This window comes from Zalophus californianus, chromosome 6, assembly GCF_009762305.2.
Source record: "Zalophus californianus isolate mZalCal1 chromosome 6, mZalCal1.pri.v2, whole genome shotgun sequence".
In the NCBI taxonomy this organism is placed as follows: domain Eukaryota; kingdom Metazoa; phylum Chordata; class Mammalia; order Carnivora; family Otariidae; genus Zalophus; species Zalophus californianus.
Genome location: NC_045600.1, coordinates 28,381,812 through 28,403,343, shown reverse-complemented (window position 1 = coordinate 28,403,343; position 21,532 = coordinate 28,381,812). Strand labels below are relative to the sequence as shown.

At 43.1% G+C, this 21,532-nt stretch overlaps 1 protein-coding gene across 3 annotated transcripts in view; it reads right to left on the bottom strand.

The window, feature by feature from the left end:
* The window catches only part of ZFYVE1 (zinc finger FYVE-type containing 1), a 57,296-nt gene extending 36,502 nt beyond the window's left edge, over positions 1-20,794 (bottom strand). Inside the window, exons 1-2 of one of the 3 annotated variants that reach the window (XM_027570923.1) lie at positions 19,863-20,794; positions 17,593-18,527 (exon numbers count right to left, since the gene is read on the bottom strand). In XM_027570923.1, the coding sequence (XP_027426724.1) occupies positions 17,593-18,105 (513 nt within the window). In that variant the 5' untranslated portion in view covers positions 18,106-18,527; positions 19,863-20,794. Of the gene's footprint in view, positions 1-17,592; positions 18,528-19,613; positions 19,723-19,862 lie in introns of those variants that run through there. The other 2 variants (XM_027570925.1, XM_027570924.2) reach the window with 2 other exon arrangements.
* Between the last annotated feature and the right edge of the window lie 738 nt (positions 20,795-21,532).

Below are 21,532 nucleotides of genomic sequence, written 5' to 3'. Positions count from 1 at the left end.
ACATATTGGTCTCTGATTTATCTTACTTTCATCTATTTTTAGCTGGGTTCAGAGGAAGAGACAGAACCCAAAGAAACCAAACCAAATTCTCACTCTCACCAGAACTGGGACCACTATCCCAAAAGGAAACTAGAACTTGATTGCTTCTTTTATTTATTTATTTTTTTTGATTGCTTCTTTTAATCAACAGACACATACTGAGCTTCCTCTAGTGTCTGGCACTGAGCTGATGATGTTAGACCAAGACAGTTACAGAACTTAGGTAACATTTTCCTTCTCCTGGGAAGGTAAAGGAGAAGTGGAAGGTGAGAGAACTCTTCCTAGAAAAATCCAGAGCTAGGCGCCTGGGTGGCTCAGTCAGTTCAGTGTCCAACTCTTAATTTTGGCTCAGGTTATGATCTCAGGGTCGTGAGATCAAGCCTCATGTCAGGTTCTGTGCTGGGAAAGGAACTTGGTTAAGATTCTCTCTCTCCCTTCCTCCCCCCCATTCTCTCTCTCTCTGATTAAAAAAAACAAAAAACAAAAAACAAAAAAACAGGGGTACCTGGGTGGCTCATTTGGTTAAGTGTCTGCCTTCGGCTCAGGTCATGACCCTGGGGTCTTGGGATCAAGCCTGGCATCAGGCTCCCTGCTCAGCGGACAGTCTGCTTCTCCCTCTGCCCCTGCCTCTGCCTCTTGCCCCTGCTCATGCACGCTCTCTCACTCTCTTTCTCCAATAAATAAATAAAATCTTAAAAAAAAATCCAGGGGCACATGGGTGGCTCAGATGGTTAAGCATCTGCCTTCAGCTCAGGTCATGATCCCAGGGTCCTGGGATCGAGCCCCACGTTGGGATTCCTGCTCAGTGGGGAGCCTGCTTCTCCCTGTCCTTCTACTGCTCCCCCTGCTTGTGCTCTCTCACTCTCTGTCAAATAAATAAATAAAATCTTAAAAAAAAAAAAATCCAGAGCCACTTTCATCATGTTGGAAAAAACTCCAGGCAATGGTTTAAACTCCAGGGTCTAATTTTCAGACAAGATTTTACTAAAACAATGTCAAACAGATCAGTAGCCGGTCTAATTTTACAACCCAAACGATAAGGTGGTTCCATTCCAATAGGAAAACCCTGTCAGAAAGTTCTACCAAACCTGTTTCTCCACCCCAGCAAGTCCAGAAAATTTCCTTTCATTCTATCCTAAAAGGAGTGTGTAACTTTGTGTTTATCCATGTATGTGTCCACAGAATTTCATACAAAAACACAATTGTTTCTCAATCAAATGTTTTCTTAAGACCACTAAAGTCATGAGATTAGCTTCACAAACACACTGAGCACATTTGGTAAGGGCAAAGATCACTTTCTTCCCCTCCAGTGTCCCCAAAGTGTTCCATTACTTGAGAGGTCAGGAATTCTCCCGTGTCTTAGAACCACCAGCGGTGCTTCTGACACAGAGCCTCTCAGACTCACCTGCAGCTCCCCTCCTACTCCAGCAAGAAAGAGTGTCTGTATGTAGAAATGATCCACAAAATGAATTCTTTAAAGAGAGTCATTTTTAGCTCCATGATCAGTTTCTTTGACCTTACCCAACTCACCCTGTTCAGCTATCCTTTTGTATCTGAACAAAAAGCTTTCCAAAGCAAAGCTGAAATCTGAGGACAGACTGGAAATACCGAGTCATCCTCAAGATCCACATCATCCGAAGACTCTTCCAAAGAACTTCCAGATGGGAGACACAGCCCCCTCTTAAGTGACACGGCATACCCATATCTGGCCAGCTATAAAAGACTTAGCAATAAAAGCACCAAGCCAGGAAGAAGACAAGAGAGCTAGGTTCAGGTCCACCTCTACCTGGATCAGACCATGCGCAATTCACTCAACCCTTCTCCTGCTCAAAGTCTCCGTTCCCCACCCATCTCTTTTTTTTTTTTTTAAGATTTTATTTATTTATTTGAGAGAGAGAGAATGGGAGATAGAGAGCATGAGAGGGAAGAGGGTCAGAGGGAGAAGCAGACTCCCTGCTGAGCAGGGAGTCCGATGTGGGACTCGAGCCCGGGACTCCAGGATCATGACCTGAGCCGAAGGCAGTCGCTTAACCAACTGAGCCACCCAGGCGCCCTTCCCACCCATCTCTTTTAACATTTTCCGTTCCTTCCTAGTTCTGAGCTTCCCAACTACAACATACTCCGTGCTGGCCAGGGTCTGTTCTGTTTTCACCACTGCAGCCCTAGCCCAAGGACTGACACGTAACAGGAAATCAATATACATACATTTGTTAAATAAATGAGTATCTAAATGCCATATTCCCTCTGGGGAAGGGAACAGTATAGTTTTACCGTGAAGGGTTCAACCAACCTGCCTCGATACCACTTGCTGATTTTTAGAATAACCTTAAAGAAGTCCTTTAACTTCCCTAGGCCTCAGTTTTCTCACCTGTAAAATGGGGATAACACAATCTACTTCTGAGGATTGCTGTGAGGACTAAACGAGATCACTGCACGTGGGGCACTGGGCACGGTGCAATCAGGCAGTAAATGCTAGAAGACCTGGCTAACATCATGGCTGTAGCTACACTGTTTGCCTCTAGGCCAGAGTCACCACTGCCACCACAGAATTTCATTCCATCATCCCAAGTAAAAACCCTTCCGAGGGAAGGCTTCCAGTGCACTCTCATTAAAGAATTAGAGATACAAACAAAGGGCACCTGGGTGGCTCAGTCGTTAAGCGTCTGCCTTCAGCTCAGGTCATGATCCCAGGATCCTGGGATCGAGTCCCACATCGGGCTCTCTGCTCGGCGGGAAGCCTGCTTCTCCCTCTCCCACTCCCCCTGCTTGTGTTCCTGCTCTCGCTATCTCTCTCTCTGTCAAATAAATAAATAAAATCTTTTAAAAAAAAAAAGAAGAGATATGAACAAGATGCTCACTCAATACTTACTGTTCCCTCCCTCAAAAGGATAGATCTTTTCAATTAAAGAAAAAGCAGTTATGAGATCACATAATACATTATGCATAAGAAGGCATTCAGTCTTCGGAAGAATGATGTGACGTGATTCCAAGAATTATTACTATACCACAGATTCACTAAAAATATTCTTCTCATACTTTATCTCAAAGATCTTAACAGATGACACAGCCTCACAAGGAAATCTTTGGCATCTGAGGCAGAGACTGAGCAGGGCCTGCATCCTGCGCTACACGGATGCGACAGCGAGGCCCTGGTGAAGTAAGAACACTGCTAGAACTATTTAAAGTCAGTAATGGGAAGAATTAATACCTATTTTTCTGAAGCTGTTTCAAAAAAACAGAAATGGAAGGAAAACTTCCAAACTCCTTCTATGAGGCCAGCATTACCTTGATCCCAAAACCAGACAGACCCCACCAAAAAGGAGAATTACAGACCAATATCCCTGATGAACATGGATGCAAAAATTCCCACCAAAATACTAGCCAACAGGATCCAACAGTACATTAAAAGGATTATTCACCACGACCAAGTGGGATTTATTCCTGGGCTGCAAGGGTGGTTCAGCATCCGCAAATCAATCAATGTGATACAATACATTAATAAAAGAAAGAACAAGAACCATATGATCCTCTCAGTAAATGCAGAAAAAGCATTTGACAAAGTACAGCATCTTTTCTTGATTAAAACTCTTCACAGAGGGAACATACCTCAATATCATAAAAGCCGTGTACGAAAAGCTCACAGCAAATATCATGCTCAGTGGGGAAAAACTGAGAGCTTTTCCCTTAAGGTAGGAACATGACAGGGATGTCCACTCTCACCACTATTGTTCAACATAGTACTAGAAGTCCTGGCCTCAGCAATCACACAACAAAAAGAAATAAAAGGCAACCGAATCAGCAAAGAAGTCAAACTCCCACTCTTCGCAGATGACGTGATACTCTGTGTGGAAAACCCAAGACTCCACCCCAAAACTGCTAGAACTCATACAGGAATTCAGCAAAGTAGCAAGATCTAAAATAAATGCACAGAAATCTGTGGCATTTCTATACACTAACAATGAGACAGAAGAAAGAGAAATTAAGGAGTGATCCCATTTACAACTGTACCAAAAACCATAACCTAAGAATAAACCTAACCAAAGAGCAAAGGATCTGTACTCAGAAAAACTATAGAACACCCATGAAAGATATTGAGGAAGACACAAAGAAATGGATAAGTGTTCCATGCTCATGGATTGGAAGAACAAATATTGGGGTTTTTTTTAAGATTTTATTTATTCATCTGAGACACAGGGATACAGAGAGAGAGAGAGAGAGAGAGAGAGAGAGCATGAGCAGGGAGAGAGGAAGAGGGAGAAGCAAAAATTTTACAAAAGTAAATTCAAAATGGATGAAAGACCTAAATGTGAGACAGGAATTAAAAGTTAAAAATTCAGTCTCGGTGCGCCTGGGTGGTTCAGTAGTTAAGCGTCTGCCTTCGGCTCAGGTCATGATCCCAGGGTCCTGGGATCGAGCCCCTGCATTGGGCTCCCTGCTCAGCAGGAAGCCTGCTTCTCCCTCTCCCACTCCCCCTGCTTGTGTTCCCTGTCTCGCTGTGTCTCTCTGTCAAATAAATAAATAAAATCCTAAAAAAAAAAAGTGGTATATATATATATACAATGGAATACTACCATCAAAAAAATGAAATCTTGCCATTTGTGACGACATGGATGGAACTAGAGGGTATTATGCCAAGTAAAATAAGTCAATCAGAGAAAGACAATTATCATATGATTTCACTCATATGTGGAATTTAAGAAACAAAACAGGATCAGCAGCTCTTTCCGCCCACGGGTGCTGTCCTGCGCTTTAATAAAATCACCTTTTTGCACCAAAAAAAAACAAACAAACAAAACAGGATGATAGGGGACGAGAGGAAAAAATAAAACAAGATGAAATCAGAGAGGGAGACAAACCATAAGAAACTCTTAATCATACGAAACAAAGTGAGGGCTGCTGGAGGGGAGGGATAAGTGGGTGATGGACATTAAGGAGGGCATGTGATGTAATGAGCCCTGGGTATCATGTAAGACTGATGGGGGCGCCTGGGTGGCTCAGTCAGTGAAGCATCTGCCTTCCGCTCAGGTCATGATCTCTGGATCCTGGGATCGAGCCCCGCATCCACTGAGCTCTCTGCTCAGTGGGGAGTCTGCTTCTCCCTCTCCCTCTGTGCTGTCTCTCTCTCAAATAAATACAATCTTAAAAAAAAAAAAAAAGACGGATGAATCACTGACCTCTACTTCTGAAACTAATAATACATTATGTTAACTGAATTTAAATTTAAAAAAGAAAAAAAGCACTCAAAGTTCTTAATAAATTTAGCAATGTCACAAGATACAAAGTCAAAATACAAATAACTTAATTTTTTACACTAGAAGCAATGTATTAGAAAACAAAATACAAGAAATGTAAAAAAAATTAAAAAATTAAAAAAATAAAAACAAAGTCAATAATAGTAACCCCTCCAGCAGTATCCCCCTCCTCTGAACTTCTCTAACATCCTCTCTATACCACTCTGACATCATCCATCTTATTTCCATGTATTTGTCTTCTGTTACCGCTGGACTGTCCACTCCCTGAGCGCAAGCTCAGTATCTGAGTGCCACTTCCTACTGTCCTCAGTTGTCAGCACATAGGAGGCCCTGATTAAATGTTTACTGAATTAATGATTAAGCTGATTTATCCTCATGAGTGCATTTCATTCATTCAACAAATATCGAGTACCTACTATATGCCAAACACCGTTCTAGATGCTGATGAACAGCAGAGGCAAAAATCACTGCCCAACGAAAATGATGTGTTTTTTTTTTTAATTTTCTAAAAGTGACTGTGGTGATAGTTGTACATATCCATGAATATACTAAAAGCCAATGAACTGTATACTTTAAATGGGTGAATTGTATAGTATGTGAATCATATCTCAATAAAACTGTTTTGTTTTGTTTTTTTGAAGTAGGTTCCAAGTCCAGCATGAAGCCCAATGCAGGGTTTGAACTCACGATCTAGAGATCAAGAGTCATACGCCTAACCGACTGAGCCACCCAGGTGCCCCTCAAGAAAACTGTTTTTAAGGTGCGCCTGTGTGGCTCAGTCGTTAAGCATCTGTCTTCGGCTCAGGTCAGGATCCCAGGGTCCTGGGATTGAGCCCCGCATCGGGCTCCCTGCTCGGCGGAAAGCCTGCTTCTCCCTCTCCCACTCCCCCTGCTTGTGTTCCCTCTCTCGCTGTGTCTCTCTCTGTCAAATAAATAAATAACATCTTAAAAAAAAAACCTTTAAAAAAAGTAAATGCAACATTAAAAAGAAATGAGATACTAGTGGCCTTCTTTTATTGTAAAATTAAGATAAAATTCTATACTTTTCCGTAGTTCTGTATTTTCAGTATTTTAACATGCAGAGTCTATCGTTTTTATAACAGGAAAATAATAAAAGTTACATAAGAAAAGACCAAAAAAGCCATCTCCCTGGAACAGACTGCTTAATAGGCATAGGGTTTTCACTCGGGATGATGAAAATGTTTGAGAACTAGACAGAGTGGTGGCTGCACAAAACTGTGAATGCACTAAACACCACTAACTCATTCACTTTGCCATGGTTCATTTCATGTGATGCAAATTACACCTCAATAAAAAAAATAAATAAATGCCCTCATGGAGCCTACCTATATTCTAATGGGGAGGAAGAAAGACCATATTCAAACAATTAAAATATATAGCACACACACCAAAAAACAAGTCAACAGATGAACAAATTATGGTAGATCCATGCAATGGAATACTACTCAGCAATAAAAAGAACTGACCTGGGACATGCAACATGAATGATCCCCTGCTCCAAAACATTACAGTGATTGAAAGCAGCCAGACCCAAAACAGTACTGCATGATTCTATTTACATGAAACTCTAGGAAAACCAAACCTATAGTGATAGAAAACAGATCAGTGACTGCTGAGGAACCCTTCTGGGGGATGGAAATGTTCTGTATCTTGATTGTGGCACTTTTTATACATGTGGATATACATTTATCAAAACCCACAGAACCATACACTTAAAATGCATGTATTGTATCACATAAAAACTATATCACAACAGAGCTGATTTTTAAAAGTACATATTAGGGGCACCCAGGTGGCTCAGTCAGCTAGGCATCTGGCTCAAGGCTTCAGCTCCGGTCATGACCTCAGGGTCATGAGATCAAGTCCCACATCGGGCTCCATGCTCAGCAGGCAGTCTGCTTGAGATTCTCTCTCTCTCCCTCTCTCTCTCTCCCTCCTCCCGCTCCCATGCACGCTGGCACTCTCTCTCTCTCTCAAATAAATAAATCTTTAGATACATAGATAGATAGATAGATAGATAAATAGATAGATAGAAAGATAGATAGATAGATAAAAGTACATGTTATGTCAAATGGTGGTAAGCAGTGTGAAAAAATCAGGAGAGGACTAGAAATACAAGGCCAGGGCAGGGGTTCCTCTTTTAAATATGGTGCTCAAGGAAGGCTGCACTATGAAGCCAAAACCTTTTTAGGCCAATCCTTTTTTTTTTTTTTTTAAGATTTTATTTATTTATTTGTGAGAGAGAATGAGAGAGAGAGAGAGAGAGCAGGAGGGGGGGAAGGTCAGAGGGAGAAGCAGACCCCCCGCTGAGCAGGGAGCCCGATGTGGGACTCGATCCCGGGACTCCAGGATCATGATCTGAGCCGAAGACAGTCGCTTAACCAACTGAGCCACCCAGGCGCCCTAGGTCAATCCTTTTAAAAATGATGTAGTGAATGCAATTTTCCGTGGTAATGAAAATGGAAGAGAAATGTCGTGAACAACCCAAAACAGAACATAAACCTAAAATCATTTCTATTTCGTTCTAGAAAGGAACTTTTCTCCCCTGGCACTGGCAGATTTAACTTCTTAATTCATGAAGGGGGGAAGGGGAAGTAGAGGGAGGAAGAAGGAAAGGACAGTGGGAGAGAATGATGAGGGAAGGGAAGAAGGAAGGAGAGGCAGGGGAGGGGAAGGGAGAGGGAAGGCAGGGAGAGAGGGAGGAGACAGGGTAAGAACGAACGAAAGAAGACAGAGAAGACAGAAAAAGACAGGCAAGCAGGCTGTCCATCTGTCCATCAGTCATAGTCTAGATCTAATTAACAAAGTTGACTGCGAGAGAGATGAGGGGAAAAAAGCAACAGTGCCTATGCGGTCACCTATAACCTATGACCGCAAACTAAAGCATGGTCACCAGGCAGGACCAGGGAGGGTGTACAAAAAGAATTACGGGATCTTCAAACAGCCTCTACTCACAGACAAGTACAAAAGAGAGCTCAGCTTTCCCGGGAGTGAAGCCTCTGCCATCTCCTCCCCCGACACCCGAGGCTCACTTAACCTCTGAATTTTCATTTTAAAACATTTTCCATAGAGATTACTCACACTAATAAGGCACATAATTGACGTTCAATAAATGTTTATGACTGCTGCTGAGTGATACAGATAAACTGAATTGAGCACTTTGAAAGAAAAGGTTATGAGAGATTATGGAAAACAAGTTTAGCCATTTGGATGACACTCACCAGGCAGAAAGGACTGGGCTAGAAAGCAGAGGAATTTCTAGAATACTCTAGGACTGCTGAATTGCTCAGGATCATGCTGTCTCTTAACTTGAATTTAGGATGTCTGTGACTACGTGCAGGAACCAGGCTGTCAGTTCTTTTCAAGCATTCTAACATCTAGAGTCAAATTCCTGGGAAAGACAGCAATAATTCAGTCTCAAATAGAAGGAAATTGGGAAGCAGAAAATAAATTCCAGAAGCTACCAGAAAGTAGAATCATCCTCCAGTGAGGTCAAGCTGGAGGTCAGGTGCTTTTGCATGGCTGGTATACCTACTTCTCTGCCCAAGAACTCCAGTCACCACCAAGCTGACCACACAAACCAGTCAAAGAGAGTCTCTTAAGTGCTGGCCAAAAGCCACTGGAAAAATGGGAAAATGAACAAAACAGCCTCCCAGGAAACATCCATGCTCTTCTGCCTCCAAAAGTCCCTCTGTATCCCTTCCCATATGTCCTTCCAATTCTTCTTGCCTGGAACTTTCTATATCCTTGTGGGGTTTTTTTGTTTTTGTTTTTTGTAAAGATTTTATTTATTTATCTGAGAGAGAGAGAGAGAGCACAAGTGAGGGGAGGTGCCGAGCAAGAGGGAGAGAGACAAGCAGACTCCCTAAGCGGGGAGCCTGATGGGGGGGCTCGATCCCAGAACCCTGAGATCATAACCTGAGCCAAAGTCAGGAGCTCAATCGACTGAGCCACCCAGGTGCCCCCTATGTCCTTGTTTTCTTTCCCTTCTTCTCCAATACATTTAGCAGTTCTAACCTCAGAAATAGTCTCATGGGAGCTCCTCCCAAAGCACCCATCCCCCCCCCGAAAGTTTAACCAGCTGTCAGAAGCACTTCCGTGCTATGTAATCTCCAGGATAAACTCAAGGATGCGACACGCAGGAGATGCATCCACAGGAAAAACATATAAGGTCAGCTTAATAAGAAATCGGCTTGTTCTATTAATCCTGGCTCAAAAAGCTAAATATTTGCCCAATTCCAGAAAAATCAATCACTTCAAGGAAGTAACAGACCAGAAAGAAAGAGAATCACACAAACAGGAGGTAACCTGAAAGAGTTAAAGACAGGTTCCCTAAAAAGCTGACTCACAGTGGTTTTGATGGCTTATATGGGTCAAATTTAAAAAGCCCTGTACTAAAAAAAATAGCCTCCCAAGTTAAATGCCAGGACCCTGTTAGAACTGAATGAGCCCAAGGCTGAGAAAGCTCAGAAGATGCTGAGCAGAAACCGGAAGCACATAATAGGGGCCCTTTCCTCCTTCTGTTTGCCTGAGTCATCCTCAACCCTGCATTTCCCTGTAATTCCATACAATGCCTTCTCCTGACTATTACCAAGCAAAAGGGGCTTTTCCTTGGGTTTCTAGAAGCAAAAAACAGTGATGGGGGAGGGAGCCTCTGCTACTCAGCCAATTATTGCTTATGATTTTGACAGCCCCTAAGCAGATCTATGGTTTTTTTGTTATATTTTCTTATACGGCACCCAAGAACTAATACTGCAGCACATACATCCACGTACTGACCAGAACTTGCCAAAGGCTAACCAGCCACAGCACCAAAACTAGTCCTTACACTGTAATGGTGTGGCCATGTGCAGAGCAAAAATGGGGAAGTTCCACAATTTACATTGATTCCCCTGGCTCATGACCTGTTGGCCAAAATTAAGTCCTCAAGGGTTTCCGCCAGCCTGTCTGTAAGACCAGGCCCCGGTAAGGTACCCTAGACCAGGAAGCAGAGGACGAGGCCAGAGGGGTCACTAGCAGATTAAGTCCAAGACAGAAGGGGAACAAAAATGGGGCAGACCAGCAGAGCCAGTTTGTGGTCAAGGGTTCCCATACAGTATGAAAACATGCTCTGCTGGTTTCCATTCCAGAATCTCACAAGAATAATGTCTCCTTTAACCAATTAAAAAAAAAAAAAGCCAAGTCTCAGTATTTTGAGCCACACTATTCTGGGACTGTAAACAAGTGAAGCAGCCAAGCAACGTGATGGGTCTTCTTAAAGGCACGGTCTCAGTGAGAGAAAGTCCACCACTGTGCTGAAGAAGGAATGAAGAAGGCTCACTTTGGCCTCCCATTTCGGAGTGGGCCAAGACTGTAGATCTCTGAGTCAAGGAAGGCCTGCCCCAGTGGACGCTTGCTTAGCTTCTCACTGACTGTTCCTAGGTCAACGGGCTTCCTTATCACCTTGCACGTTCAGCGTGAGAGGACTTCCCTTGAGGAGTCTTTGGCATGAGAAGCTCCTAGGCTCTCCTAATGTCCTAGTCAGGGGTCAGTAACCATGAAAGGGAAACAGGTGAAATGTCTCATCAGTTTGCTGCTCTACTTTCTCAGAAAGAAGACAGCCAAAGGAAGTTTGTAGAAAAGGGACAAAGAAGAGAATGGGGTGGTTATGAAAAAAAGAAAAACTTATATGGGGTTTAAAGATATGCATATGAATAAAAAAAAACAATTGTTCACTTTTTTCTCTGACCGGTAAACATTCAGATAAGACAGGATGTCTGAATCCCTCACAAGACACAACAAATAGGAAAATACTATCGTCTTCCTCCACTAAGAAATCCAATTGTCAGAACTTAGTCTTCTAGGGCGCCTGGGTGGCTCAGTTGGTTAAGCGACTGCCTTCGGCTCAGGTCATGATCCTGGAGTCCCGGGATCGAGTCCCACATCGGGCTCCCTGCTCAGCAGGAAGTCTGCTTCTCCCTCTGACCCTTTCCCCTCTCATGCTCTCTCTCTATCTCATTCTCTCTCTCAAATAAATAAATAAAATCTTTAAAAAAAAAAAAAAGAACTTAGTCTTCTAACCTTTGAGTTATTTGCTAAGGGTGTTGTCTCTAAGTTCAAGAGCTTATGGATGACTTATCAGTGTGGACTATTTACTTATTATGGACTCTAAATAATGGACCTGCAATCATGGAACACTACATCAAAAACTAATGATGTAATGTATGGCGATTAACATAACAATAAAAAATTTAAAAAAAAATAATGGACCTGCAAGTCCTCTGGTTTTCCTAGCACAGTTAAACTGAGGCCTATAAAAATCAATGAATACAACACAGAAGAAAGTAACCATTTCACTGGAGAGGTTGCCAAGTATGCCAAAAGAGAATACTGATTTCAGCTACATTACTTCTGGGGAGCAAAGAGAATCAAGAGAGGGAGGAAAAACTGGTGCAGAGCTTAAACTTTTTGCCCCTGGTATGTTTGCCATGTCACCAGAATATAGATCTATCAGACCAAACCTTCATCCGTTATATCAATTTCTCAATCACAGCACAACTGACATTTTGTACCAGATCATTCTTTTTGTGGGGGGCTGCCCTATGTGTTGTAACATATTTACCAACACCCTGGCCTCTACCCATTAGCCAGTAGCACATCCCCCAGTTGTGACAACCAAAGATGTCTCTCAACATTGCCAAATGCCCTCTGGGAGAGCAAAATCACTCCTGGTTGAGAACCACTGTGTTAGATAATACCAAATGACATTAACTCTTTATTGTACGAATCAGGTTCTTAAAGACTTTTAGTTTTATCAAATCAATAAGACACAGGGTATTAAGCTGGTGAGATCTGCACAAACGAAATGCCACGGAGTCAAGTCACCACTGAAAGTTCTCTCATTCCTCACCCTCCACTCTGTAACAGCATTCCTGTTTTACACCCAAATTTTGTCCCAAATTCATCAGTCTTTCTTTTTTTTTTTTTAAATACTTACCAGTTTATTAAAGATATGATAAAGGATACAAATCAACAGCAAGATGCAGAGCTGCGTAGGGAGAGGTATGGGGAAAGGGTGAGGAGCTTCCATGCCCTCTCCAGGCACACCCCTCCCCACAATGACCATGTGTTCACCAACCCAGAAGCTCTCATCAGTGTCTTTCCATCTCCCCAATGTCAACGGTGACACCAAATCGAAGCCACCTCTCACCTTATCTTCTACAATGGCCTCCTAAGTGGTCTCCCTGCTTTTCTTCTTGCCCCACCCCTACCAGTCACCTCAATCTAGTCTTTACACTGAAGCCATTTCTTGAAAACTTCTATCAGATCATGTGACTTACCACCATAAAGCAGTCTGGTGCTTCCCATTACACTTAAAAGCCAAGGTTTTTTCTATGGCTTGCAAGGCCCCACATGCTCTGGAACCCATTTACCTCTGTGCTTCTGCCCTTACCACTCTCTGTCCGCTCTCTCCAACCCTACTGGCATTCCTCCTATACCCCAAACATCCCATCCACCTTCTACTTGTTCCCACTGCCCTCTGCCTGAAGGTCTATTTCTCCAGGTGGTAGTACCCATCAGGTCTTTGCTTAAAAGTCATCTCTACAATAAAACCTTCCCTGATCATCCTGCACAAGCAGCTTCCAAGTCATTCTTGCTTAATACTACACCTGACCCCTTTTTATGCGTTTTATACATGTAAACTCCGCTTTCCCTGCTTGAATGGTAAGTCTATGATGCCACGGACCAAGTCTTATTAGCCATGTACCCCTGGAACCTAGAGAGTGCCTGGCACACAGTATATGCTCAATAACTGTGATCAATTAATGAATGCTTTTGGCTAATAACACCAAAGGTGTCCATTTAAGAGCCACAAATGAATTCTTGCTTCTGAGACCAAAAGCCAGTCTCTCCTCAAATTTAGCACTAGAGTACACACTCAAATAACAAGATAACGATAAAACTCACACTTCTAAAAGGAACTTTTTTGTTTCTAAAAGGCACTTTCAGGTTTCCCAAAAGAAACTGAATAACACTTAAACCATAAGCAACAAATCTTAGGGGACACTAGGCCAAAGAATTTGAGAAAACCCCACATATGTTACAGCCTACGAGCTTCTAAAATAATTCCTATGGACAAAACTGAAAATGGTCAAAACCCACAAATGCCTAGAAACATAAAAAGAAAAATGAAGATGGGGCCTAACTCATAGAATCTTTACTATTGTGAGTAAACAGTTCAAAAACCCTGTCTTGCATTTTATAGAGCTGTGCTTTCTTTGCTCCTCACAGCAGCCCTGAGGAATTGATGAGCTGATGGTACTGGCCATATAAAGCTTAATCAGAAAGCTTAACAGACTTGGTCAGAGGCAACTGGAGTGTCATAGTTACAGCAAGGATTTTAGAGCCTGATGCTTCTGTTCAAACCCTCTGCCACTTACTGTAACTTGATCCTGTCAAGTTACTTCATCTCTGTGTTTCAATGTCCTCACCTATAAAACACAATGCTATAAATGAAATGTTTGTGTTCCCCCAAAATTCATGTTGAAATCTAACCCCTAAAGTGACCGTATTAAGAGGTGGGGTCTTTGGGAGGTGATGAGGTCATGAAGTGAGGTCTTCATTAATAAGATTAGTGCCCTTATAAAAGAGATTCTGGAACTCCCTTCCACCATCTGACGACATAGAGAGAAGAGAAGATGGCTGTCTGTGAATTAGGAAGTCAGTCATCGCCAGACACCGAATCTGCTAGCACCTTGATCTTGGACTTCCCAGCCTCCAGAACTGCAAGAAATAAACTTCTGTTGTTTATATGCTACTGAATGGTATCTAATTTAATGGCATATGGTATTCTATCATACACAGCAGCCCAAACTGACTACAACTTACTTCATGAGGTGTGGTAGGCTGAAACTGCACCCCCTACTCACCACGATCTAATCTCCGAGAGCTCTGAATAGCTCGTTTTATGTGGCAAAAGGAACTTTACAGATGTGACTGCATTAAACACCTTGAAAGCAGGAGACAGTGCTAGATTATCCAAGTGGGTCCAACTTAATCAAAGTGTCCTTGTAAAAGGGAGGCAAGAGGGCCAAGAAGGACATATGACAATAGAAGCAGAGAGACAGAAAGAGGGATTGGAGGATGTTACATTGCTATCTTTGAAGCTAGATGATGGGGCCACAAGCCAAAGAATGTAGGTGGCCTCCTGAAGCTAGAAAAGGAAAGAAATACTCCCCTGGAGTCCCACAAGAAACACAGCCACACAGACCCATTTTCGGACTTCTGACCTCCAAATTGTAAGAAAATTAATTTGTGTTGTTTTAAGCCGCTAAATGTGTGGGAATTGGCTACCACAGCAATAAGAATAACCATAGAACCATAGAACCATAGAACCAAGAATAAGCAATAAGAATAAGAATAACAAGTGCTAAGAACAGTTCCTAACAGTTCCTAACAACCAAAGTAAGAGCTTTTAAATTTTAGCTATTGTCAAGATCAGAACCCAGGGAACTCACTGAAGTACTTCAGAGGCTAAGAAAATGAGGTTCAGAAATTTGGTAGTATCTATAAATTTAAAATGCACATATTAGAGGTGCCTGGGTGGCTCAGTCGGTTAAGCATCTGCCTTCAGCTCAGGTCATGATCTCCAGGTCCTGGGATCAAGCCCCACATGGTCGGGCTCCCTGCTCAGTGGGGAGTCTGCTTCTCCCTCTCCTTCTGCACATGGGTGCTCTCTCTCTATAATAAATAAAATTTTAAAAAAATAAAATATATAAAATAAAATGCACATATCATTTGACAAAGAGATTCCACTTCTAAATAGATTCACAGGATATTCAACATATCCTTGTTTTTAACTACTCAAGTCTCCACTAACAGGCTCAAATTACAGAAAACCCATTCAACAAAATAGTAGACAGCCTTTAAATAATGAGGTAGACCTCAATGTACTGATAAGATGTACTGCTATAGCAATAAGATGTATCCTTTAGTGAAAAAAAGCTCAGGGACAGAACAGTAAGCATATTAGATTTCATTTTTGTTTAAAAATAAAAAGGATACTTACATATGTTAATAAGTACATGTCAAACTCTAAAAGGGCATGTAGTTCATTGCTCATGGTGATTGTTCTAAAGGAGGAGACTAAGGGGATGGAGTAGGAGGGAAACTCTTGCGATCATATGCCCTTTTATGTTATTTTAGGTTTTAACTAGGTATGTGCATGATACCCATTTTTTTTAAAAACCAAAGTTGAAATGAGACATCACTGACCTATCAACAGGTATTTATGCGCTGACAATGTGCCTACCTACCATTGTACATGACACAGGGCCTAAGACCCAGTCCTGCTCTCCAGGAGTTCACATGCTGGCTGAATTTATAATCTAGATTCGTATTAGACAATCACCTAATTGTTTTGGACATTCACATTAGAAAACAGAACCAGACATCCTCTCAAAGTATTTTTCCACTGTGACTCTGGGAGAACAAATCACCACCTAAAAAGAATAAATTCTATGTCTAATCCATTAGCCCCAACCAGGGCTGCTTAAGCTTAAGAAATTGTTACTTCTTGGGAAGTGGTCAGTGTTTAAGAAGGAAAGCAAAGCAGGAGGAATCTTTACAAACAACCCAATTACATACATTATTGTACACTGCAAGAAAAAAGAACAAATATAATCTCTGGGTAGCTGGATTTGTCTTCTTCATTACATTTGCATATATTTTTCCTAATTCTCTACTAAGGAACATGTATCAATGGCACAAAAAGAAAAAAATACACACCCTCCTCCCCTCAAAAAATACTTTTTGGTGCCAACACAACATCCATGAGGATTACTGGTTCATTCCAAATCTTCCTCTTGCTTTACGAAAGTGACACCAATCCAAAGTATGGCTTTCCATAGGCTGAATTGGTGGCAAAACCAAAAAGAATCATCGAAGTCCAAGTGTTCCATTTATAAAATATTTAGTCCACAGTCACCCAATTAGAGCATAACCCTAATGAAGACATTATTGCTAACAAGGGAGGCAGACTGGGATCTGGGTCACTCTTCCATAACTCCATTAGTCCCTCTCAGCCAATAAAGAAGTCTGTGTTAGCAAAGTATTTAGCTGACAATGGAATCATGATGTAATGCATTTCTATAACCTTACCAAGGAGGAAAAAGACAGAGCTGAAAAATTCTTAGTGGGCAACTGGAGAGTTGTCAAACAGCAACTTACAAAGGTTCTCCCCCAACCTGGAGACTTGAGGAGTCATCACTGCTGAAAAGTACCCAGTCAATTTAGACAAATACCCCATGACACTGACAGAAACAAGGAGCTGGTACTGGACACTCTGTGCCAGGCCCTGTGACAAGGGCCCTTCCATTTCCATTCCTTACTCTCTCTCAGAATCTTCTCAATTACTACTGGGAAGTACAAGTGAGGCTGAGGCACAAAGCTCAAATCACTCTCCACGATTACACAGTTGAGTGGAGAAGCAAGCAGAGAATTCAAGCAGTCTTCACTCAAAAGTCTGGACATTATACTACTTTCACTGGAAAGTATAAACGTTATACCACCCCTTCCATAGTCACCCCCAACTGTCACACGCCACGATCTCCCCGGCTTGCTTCCATCACACCCTACCCTTGCCCCAACTCGGAATGCAATCAAATATTCTCCAGTCCTTCTGTAATGGCAGGTGCCCTCACTGGCTTTTCCCATCAGCCCATACAGGAAAAGAAGAGGCCAACTGGCAGAATACTCTCCTTATCAAAAGCCACTTTTTAAAGACCACCCCCCCTCTCTAAATTGAGCTAGCAGCTTTATGACTTGCTGCCTGGCACTCCGAGAGGACCCACGGTGTCTCCTACCCTGCACATGCACCCCTCATCAGTCCCGTTTATTAACTTGCCAAGCACTCTCACTCAGAAAGCTGATCTGAGTCGGGTCTCCCTCACAATAACCCCAGTAACACGGTAACAACAACAGCTACCATGTTCTGAGCATTTGTTATGCAACAGGCTTTACACACATGGTATCATTTCATCCTCACAACCACCCGAAGAAGTAGGCACTGTCTCCAATTTATAGATGACAAAACTAAGGCTCAGAGAGAGAAAGTAATTCAACCCGAGGTCACACAACCAGTAAGTGCCGAAATCTGACTCCACCCAACTTAAGCTTTCAGGGGTCTCGCCCTTTAACGATCAAAATGCAAGCTCTTCTTGGACTTTTCCTTTTGAGAGCTACCTTCCAACAACAGATCTGCTGCACGACCACAGGACTCGCACTTCACCCACAGGCTCACCTGAATTTCTTCATTTTCATCTACTAGGAGGAAACTCACGACCTTCTCGGTCATCTTCTTCCTCCTGGTCTCCTCATCCAGCTCTTCTTCCTCCAGGAGCCCCTGGACCCTAGTGACATGGTACACAGTAACGGGGTGTCTCCTTTTGTTACCCCCGGAATGAGTCCTCTTCTGGCACTCCAAGCACAAGTTGATTTTACAGGTCTGGCACCTCACAGCCGCCCTCTGCCTAATACCCGGCGAATGCCCATTGGTGCCCTTGCAGGGGTCACAGTAAGGGACGTGGCCAGGTTTGAGCCTTATCCGCTCATGGTTTCTCAGGCGCTCTTGCCGATGGAGCTCCTCCTCGCAGCGGAGACACTGCAGACTGCAGCACTCATCACACTCAAAGACCGCTTCGTCAGTCCCGCTGCAGGCGTAACTTTCCTGGCACATCAGCCCCGGATTCAGGCCCTTCTCTGCTGGGGAAGTCTGAGCACTCATACTCAGATTGGCAAGGAAATCACCCACCATAGACCAGTCCCTGGGCTTTCCCCAGGAGTGAAGACAAAGGCTTTTTGAGTCTGAGGACTGCAGAGAACTTTCAATGGATTCCTGAACACCTTAAAAAAAACAAAAACAAAAACAAACCTTTGGTGTCCTATCAGAATTCTTCACACACTCACAAATGTCGGAATTTTTAATTTTCTGCCTCCAAGATTCTTGTGTCAGCAGCAACGTTGATTTGGTTTGATGGTTTTATCCTCCATAAAGTGCAAGCAAAGTTGTGGTCAAAGTTACTTAAAGGGTCTCTTAGGGCTATCTGAGAGAGATCCGATAGGTTCACTGAGGTGGGCTCATCAGTTGGGCCTCAGCCACAAGGGTTTGGTAGTGAAAGACAGTGGTCAGGAGCTCTGCAATATAATCCAACCTCAAGTCAATATTTCAGGGAATACCTACAATAGAGGAAGGAAAAGTATTTCACTAATCCAAAAACAGAAGTCACCTTAAAAAAAAAAAAAAAAGATTGTGGTTAAGTAAGAGGCCAGAACTCCTGAGAGAAATCTCATTCTTGCTATAAAACTTATACAGGCTACTTCTGATCCCAGAAATTTCTTCTCAAAATCATGGGCAAGCCTCCTCCCTTTGAAACCAGCCACTATCTCTAGGCCCAAGGCATTTCAGAGACTTTGTCTCTTCATTTTAGACTGAAATTCTCTATTCATCCAGTTATTAAATTCAGAATCAAAATCATTAAGCAAACAGTGCTTGGAGGGACAACCCTCTGCACTCCCCTAACCTGCAGCACACACTCGAGAGGTGAATAAAGAGGCCTGTAAAAATCTAAAGGAATGGTAATAATGTAGACTTTAGCTCCATCAAAGCCTTTGACAGATCTAGTTAGGTTGTTTCAACTCTAGACAAATGTCTATGAAGGACCTTAAGCGTGGAAACAAAAGTCACCATGTCATGTTTAAAAACAATAAAAAACAATTATTGTACTTCCTTTTGTCCCTTCTCTGATTGCAAAAAAAGGGAGCAACAGGAGACAGAATTCCTCCTCTAAGGCCCACTGCAAAGCCAGGCCTGCAGTGAGTTATAACAAATAATTTTTCTCTCTGTCACTGAAAAACTAACTTAAAAATAACTTAAAAAAGAAAAAAGGGAAAAAAGATAACTGGAGCAGGAAAGAGGCTTTTGTCACTTCTACAATTATATTCTTAACCCCTCTTAGCCTTGACCTCCATTCTAATACCCCAACGAAATGTAAAGTCCTCCCTCTAGTAATCAATCTATCAATCTTATTTTTAGACAAACGAGGAAGGCAAGGGAGTGACTAGGAGACCTTATTTACACCCTAACCTCACCCATGCCCAACCAGCTCCCACAACGGAAACAAAACTCGAAATTTGCCACAATTCAGAAAAATATAAAATCAACCTTCAAAAGAACACCTTACCGCCCGACCGGCCAAGCAAACAATCTGCCCACTCGGGCCCCCACCTCGACACCTCTCTCCAGCCGGGGATTCCTCACCCTACCTTTCTCCCGGGCAACACCACCACAACCCGAGGGGCACGAGCAGAGTCTAAACAAAGAAGGTCCCCCAAAATCCGCCCCCACGCTAGCAGAGGCTAGAGCCGAATCCATTGTTTATACCACCCCACCCCCACCCCAGCCGCACCCGCTCCCCCCGCCACCGGGGGCAGCCGGAGCTCCAGGACTATATAGCTCGCCCAACGCTGGGCCGTGCCCTTCCCTCCCCGCCCGCGGCGGCCCGGGGATCCCACCACGGAGCAGCTCGGCCGCGGTGAGGCGGTGTCGGGGAACCGCAGGGCGCCTGCGGGGGCGGGGGCTGTTTCTCAGGACACCGGTGGATCCATCCTCATCTCCATCTCCGCCCCCCCTCCTCCTTCTCTGCCTCCCGGGTTTCCTCCTCTCCTGTTGTCAGTTGGGATCAGCTGATCGAGTGAACTTCTCCCAGCTCAGACTACCAGGAAGGCGTGAGCAGTGCAGTCGAGGGAGAGAGGAGAGGGAGGAGGTGGAGTCCTACGCCGGCGAGGGCGGAGAAGGGCGCGCACAGCTTCCTGGGAAATGTAGTTCCTCGGACGTGCGTCCTTACTCACATCCCGGAAATCAAGGCTCTGAATGACTACAACTCCCAGGATCAAAAAGCCTGCTCTTGTGAGGAGGCGGTGAAGATTGGCCGTCGAGCGTTTCGGGACTTGGAGTTTTTGCATTGACTGCGGTGTTCGACGATTTCAGCGCGTTGGTTTGGGTAGTGGCCTGAGAGGGAATGGCGCTAAATTAGACGGCTGATGTAATGTGTAGTATGGTTGAGGCAAATAATTCGATTTCACGAACCCATATTGCACACGATTCCTTCAGAAATGTGTAGAAACAGGCGATCTCCTCTTCCCTGATTTCACCTTACCCAAGTTAGGAAAAGACCAGAAAGAAATGATAAGAGAATTTACTCTTCTTGGAGTTTTGTTTTCCCTTTATGGGTGTTCAAGCTGAATTTTTTTTCCCTTACCTTTTACTTTTCGACCTCCTCCTACATAGTTTTAGAACTTCTGCATTTTATCTTTAAGTTAGACGGGGTTCATTTTCAGACAAGCTTGCGGGCTACGGTGCAGGCTAATGGTTAACACTGTTATCTGGCTTTTCTTAAAAAGCCATATATTTGTTTAGTGCTTTCACTTTTCGGGGGTTTTCTGTTTATTTCTTGGAACGACACTGAAAGTAAGCCTGATGTAATAAAAAGAGCCCTGGTCTGAGATGCGGGAGACTGAGTGCTTGTTCTAGAAAGCTCCTGGGTAAATCACTCAAGCCCTCCATGAAATAAAGGAATTGTACTTTATCAATTCTGAAGTCTCTGCCAATTCTAACGTTCTATGATTCTATCTTGATAATTGTTAACCCAGTAGAGAAAACTAAGGTTAAGGGCCTTGCCAAGTCACACAGCAAATTATTGACAAAGCTGGGACAAGAATCCATCTCCCGACTTAGTCACATACTCTTTTATGTTTCAAAGGACATAATTAGACCAATAGTAAAACCAAATCTATGTAATAATGTGTGAGCCACATATAAGGGTTATATTGCTGAAAATTATGTTTTCAAGACTGGGCAGATAGCCAACAGTTGGGCTAACTGCACAAATGACTGAGAATTTTTTTTCCCATGCTTATCACAAACCAGGATATTAAAAACTAAGCTGTCTATAGCACCTTAAAACTTCAAAGTTTCAAAGCAGGAAAAGGAAAAGAGATTTTCTTTTCTTTTCTTTTTTTTTAAAGATTTTATTTATTTATTTGAGAGAGAGAGAGAGTGCTCCCACAGCCGGGAAGAGAGGCGGTGGGAAAGGGAGAGGGAGAAGTAGACCCCCGCTAGCGTGGGGCTCCATCCCAGAACCCTGGGATCGTGACCTGAGCTAAAGGCAGACACTTAACTGAGC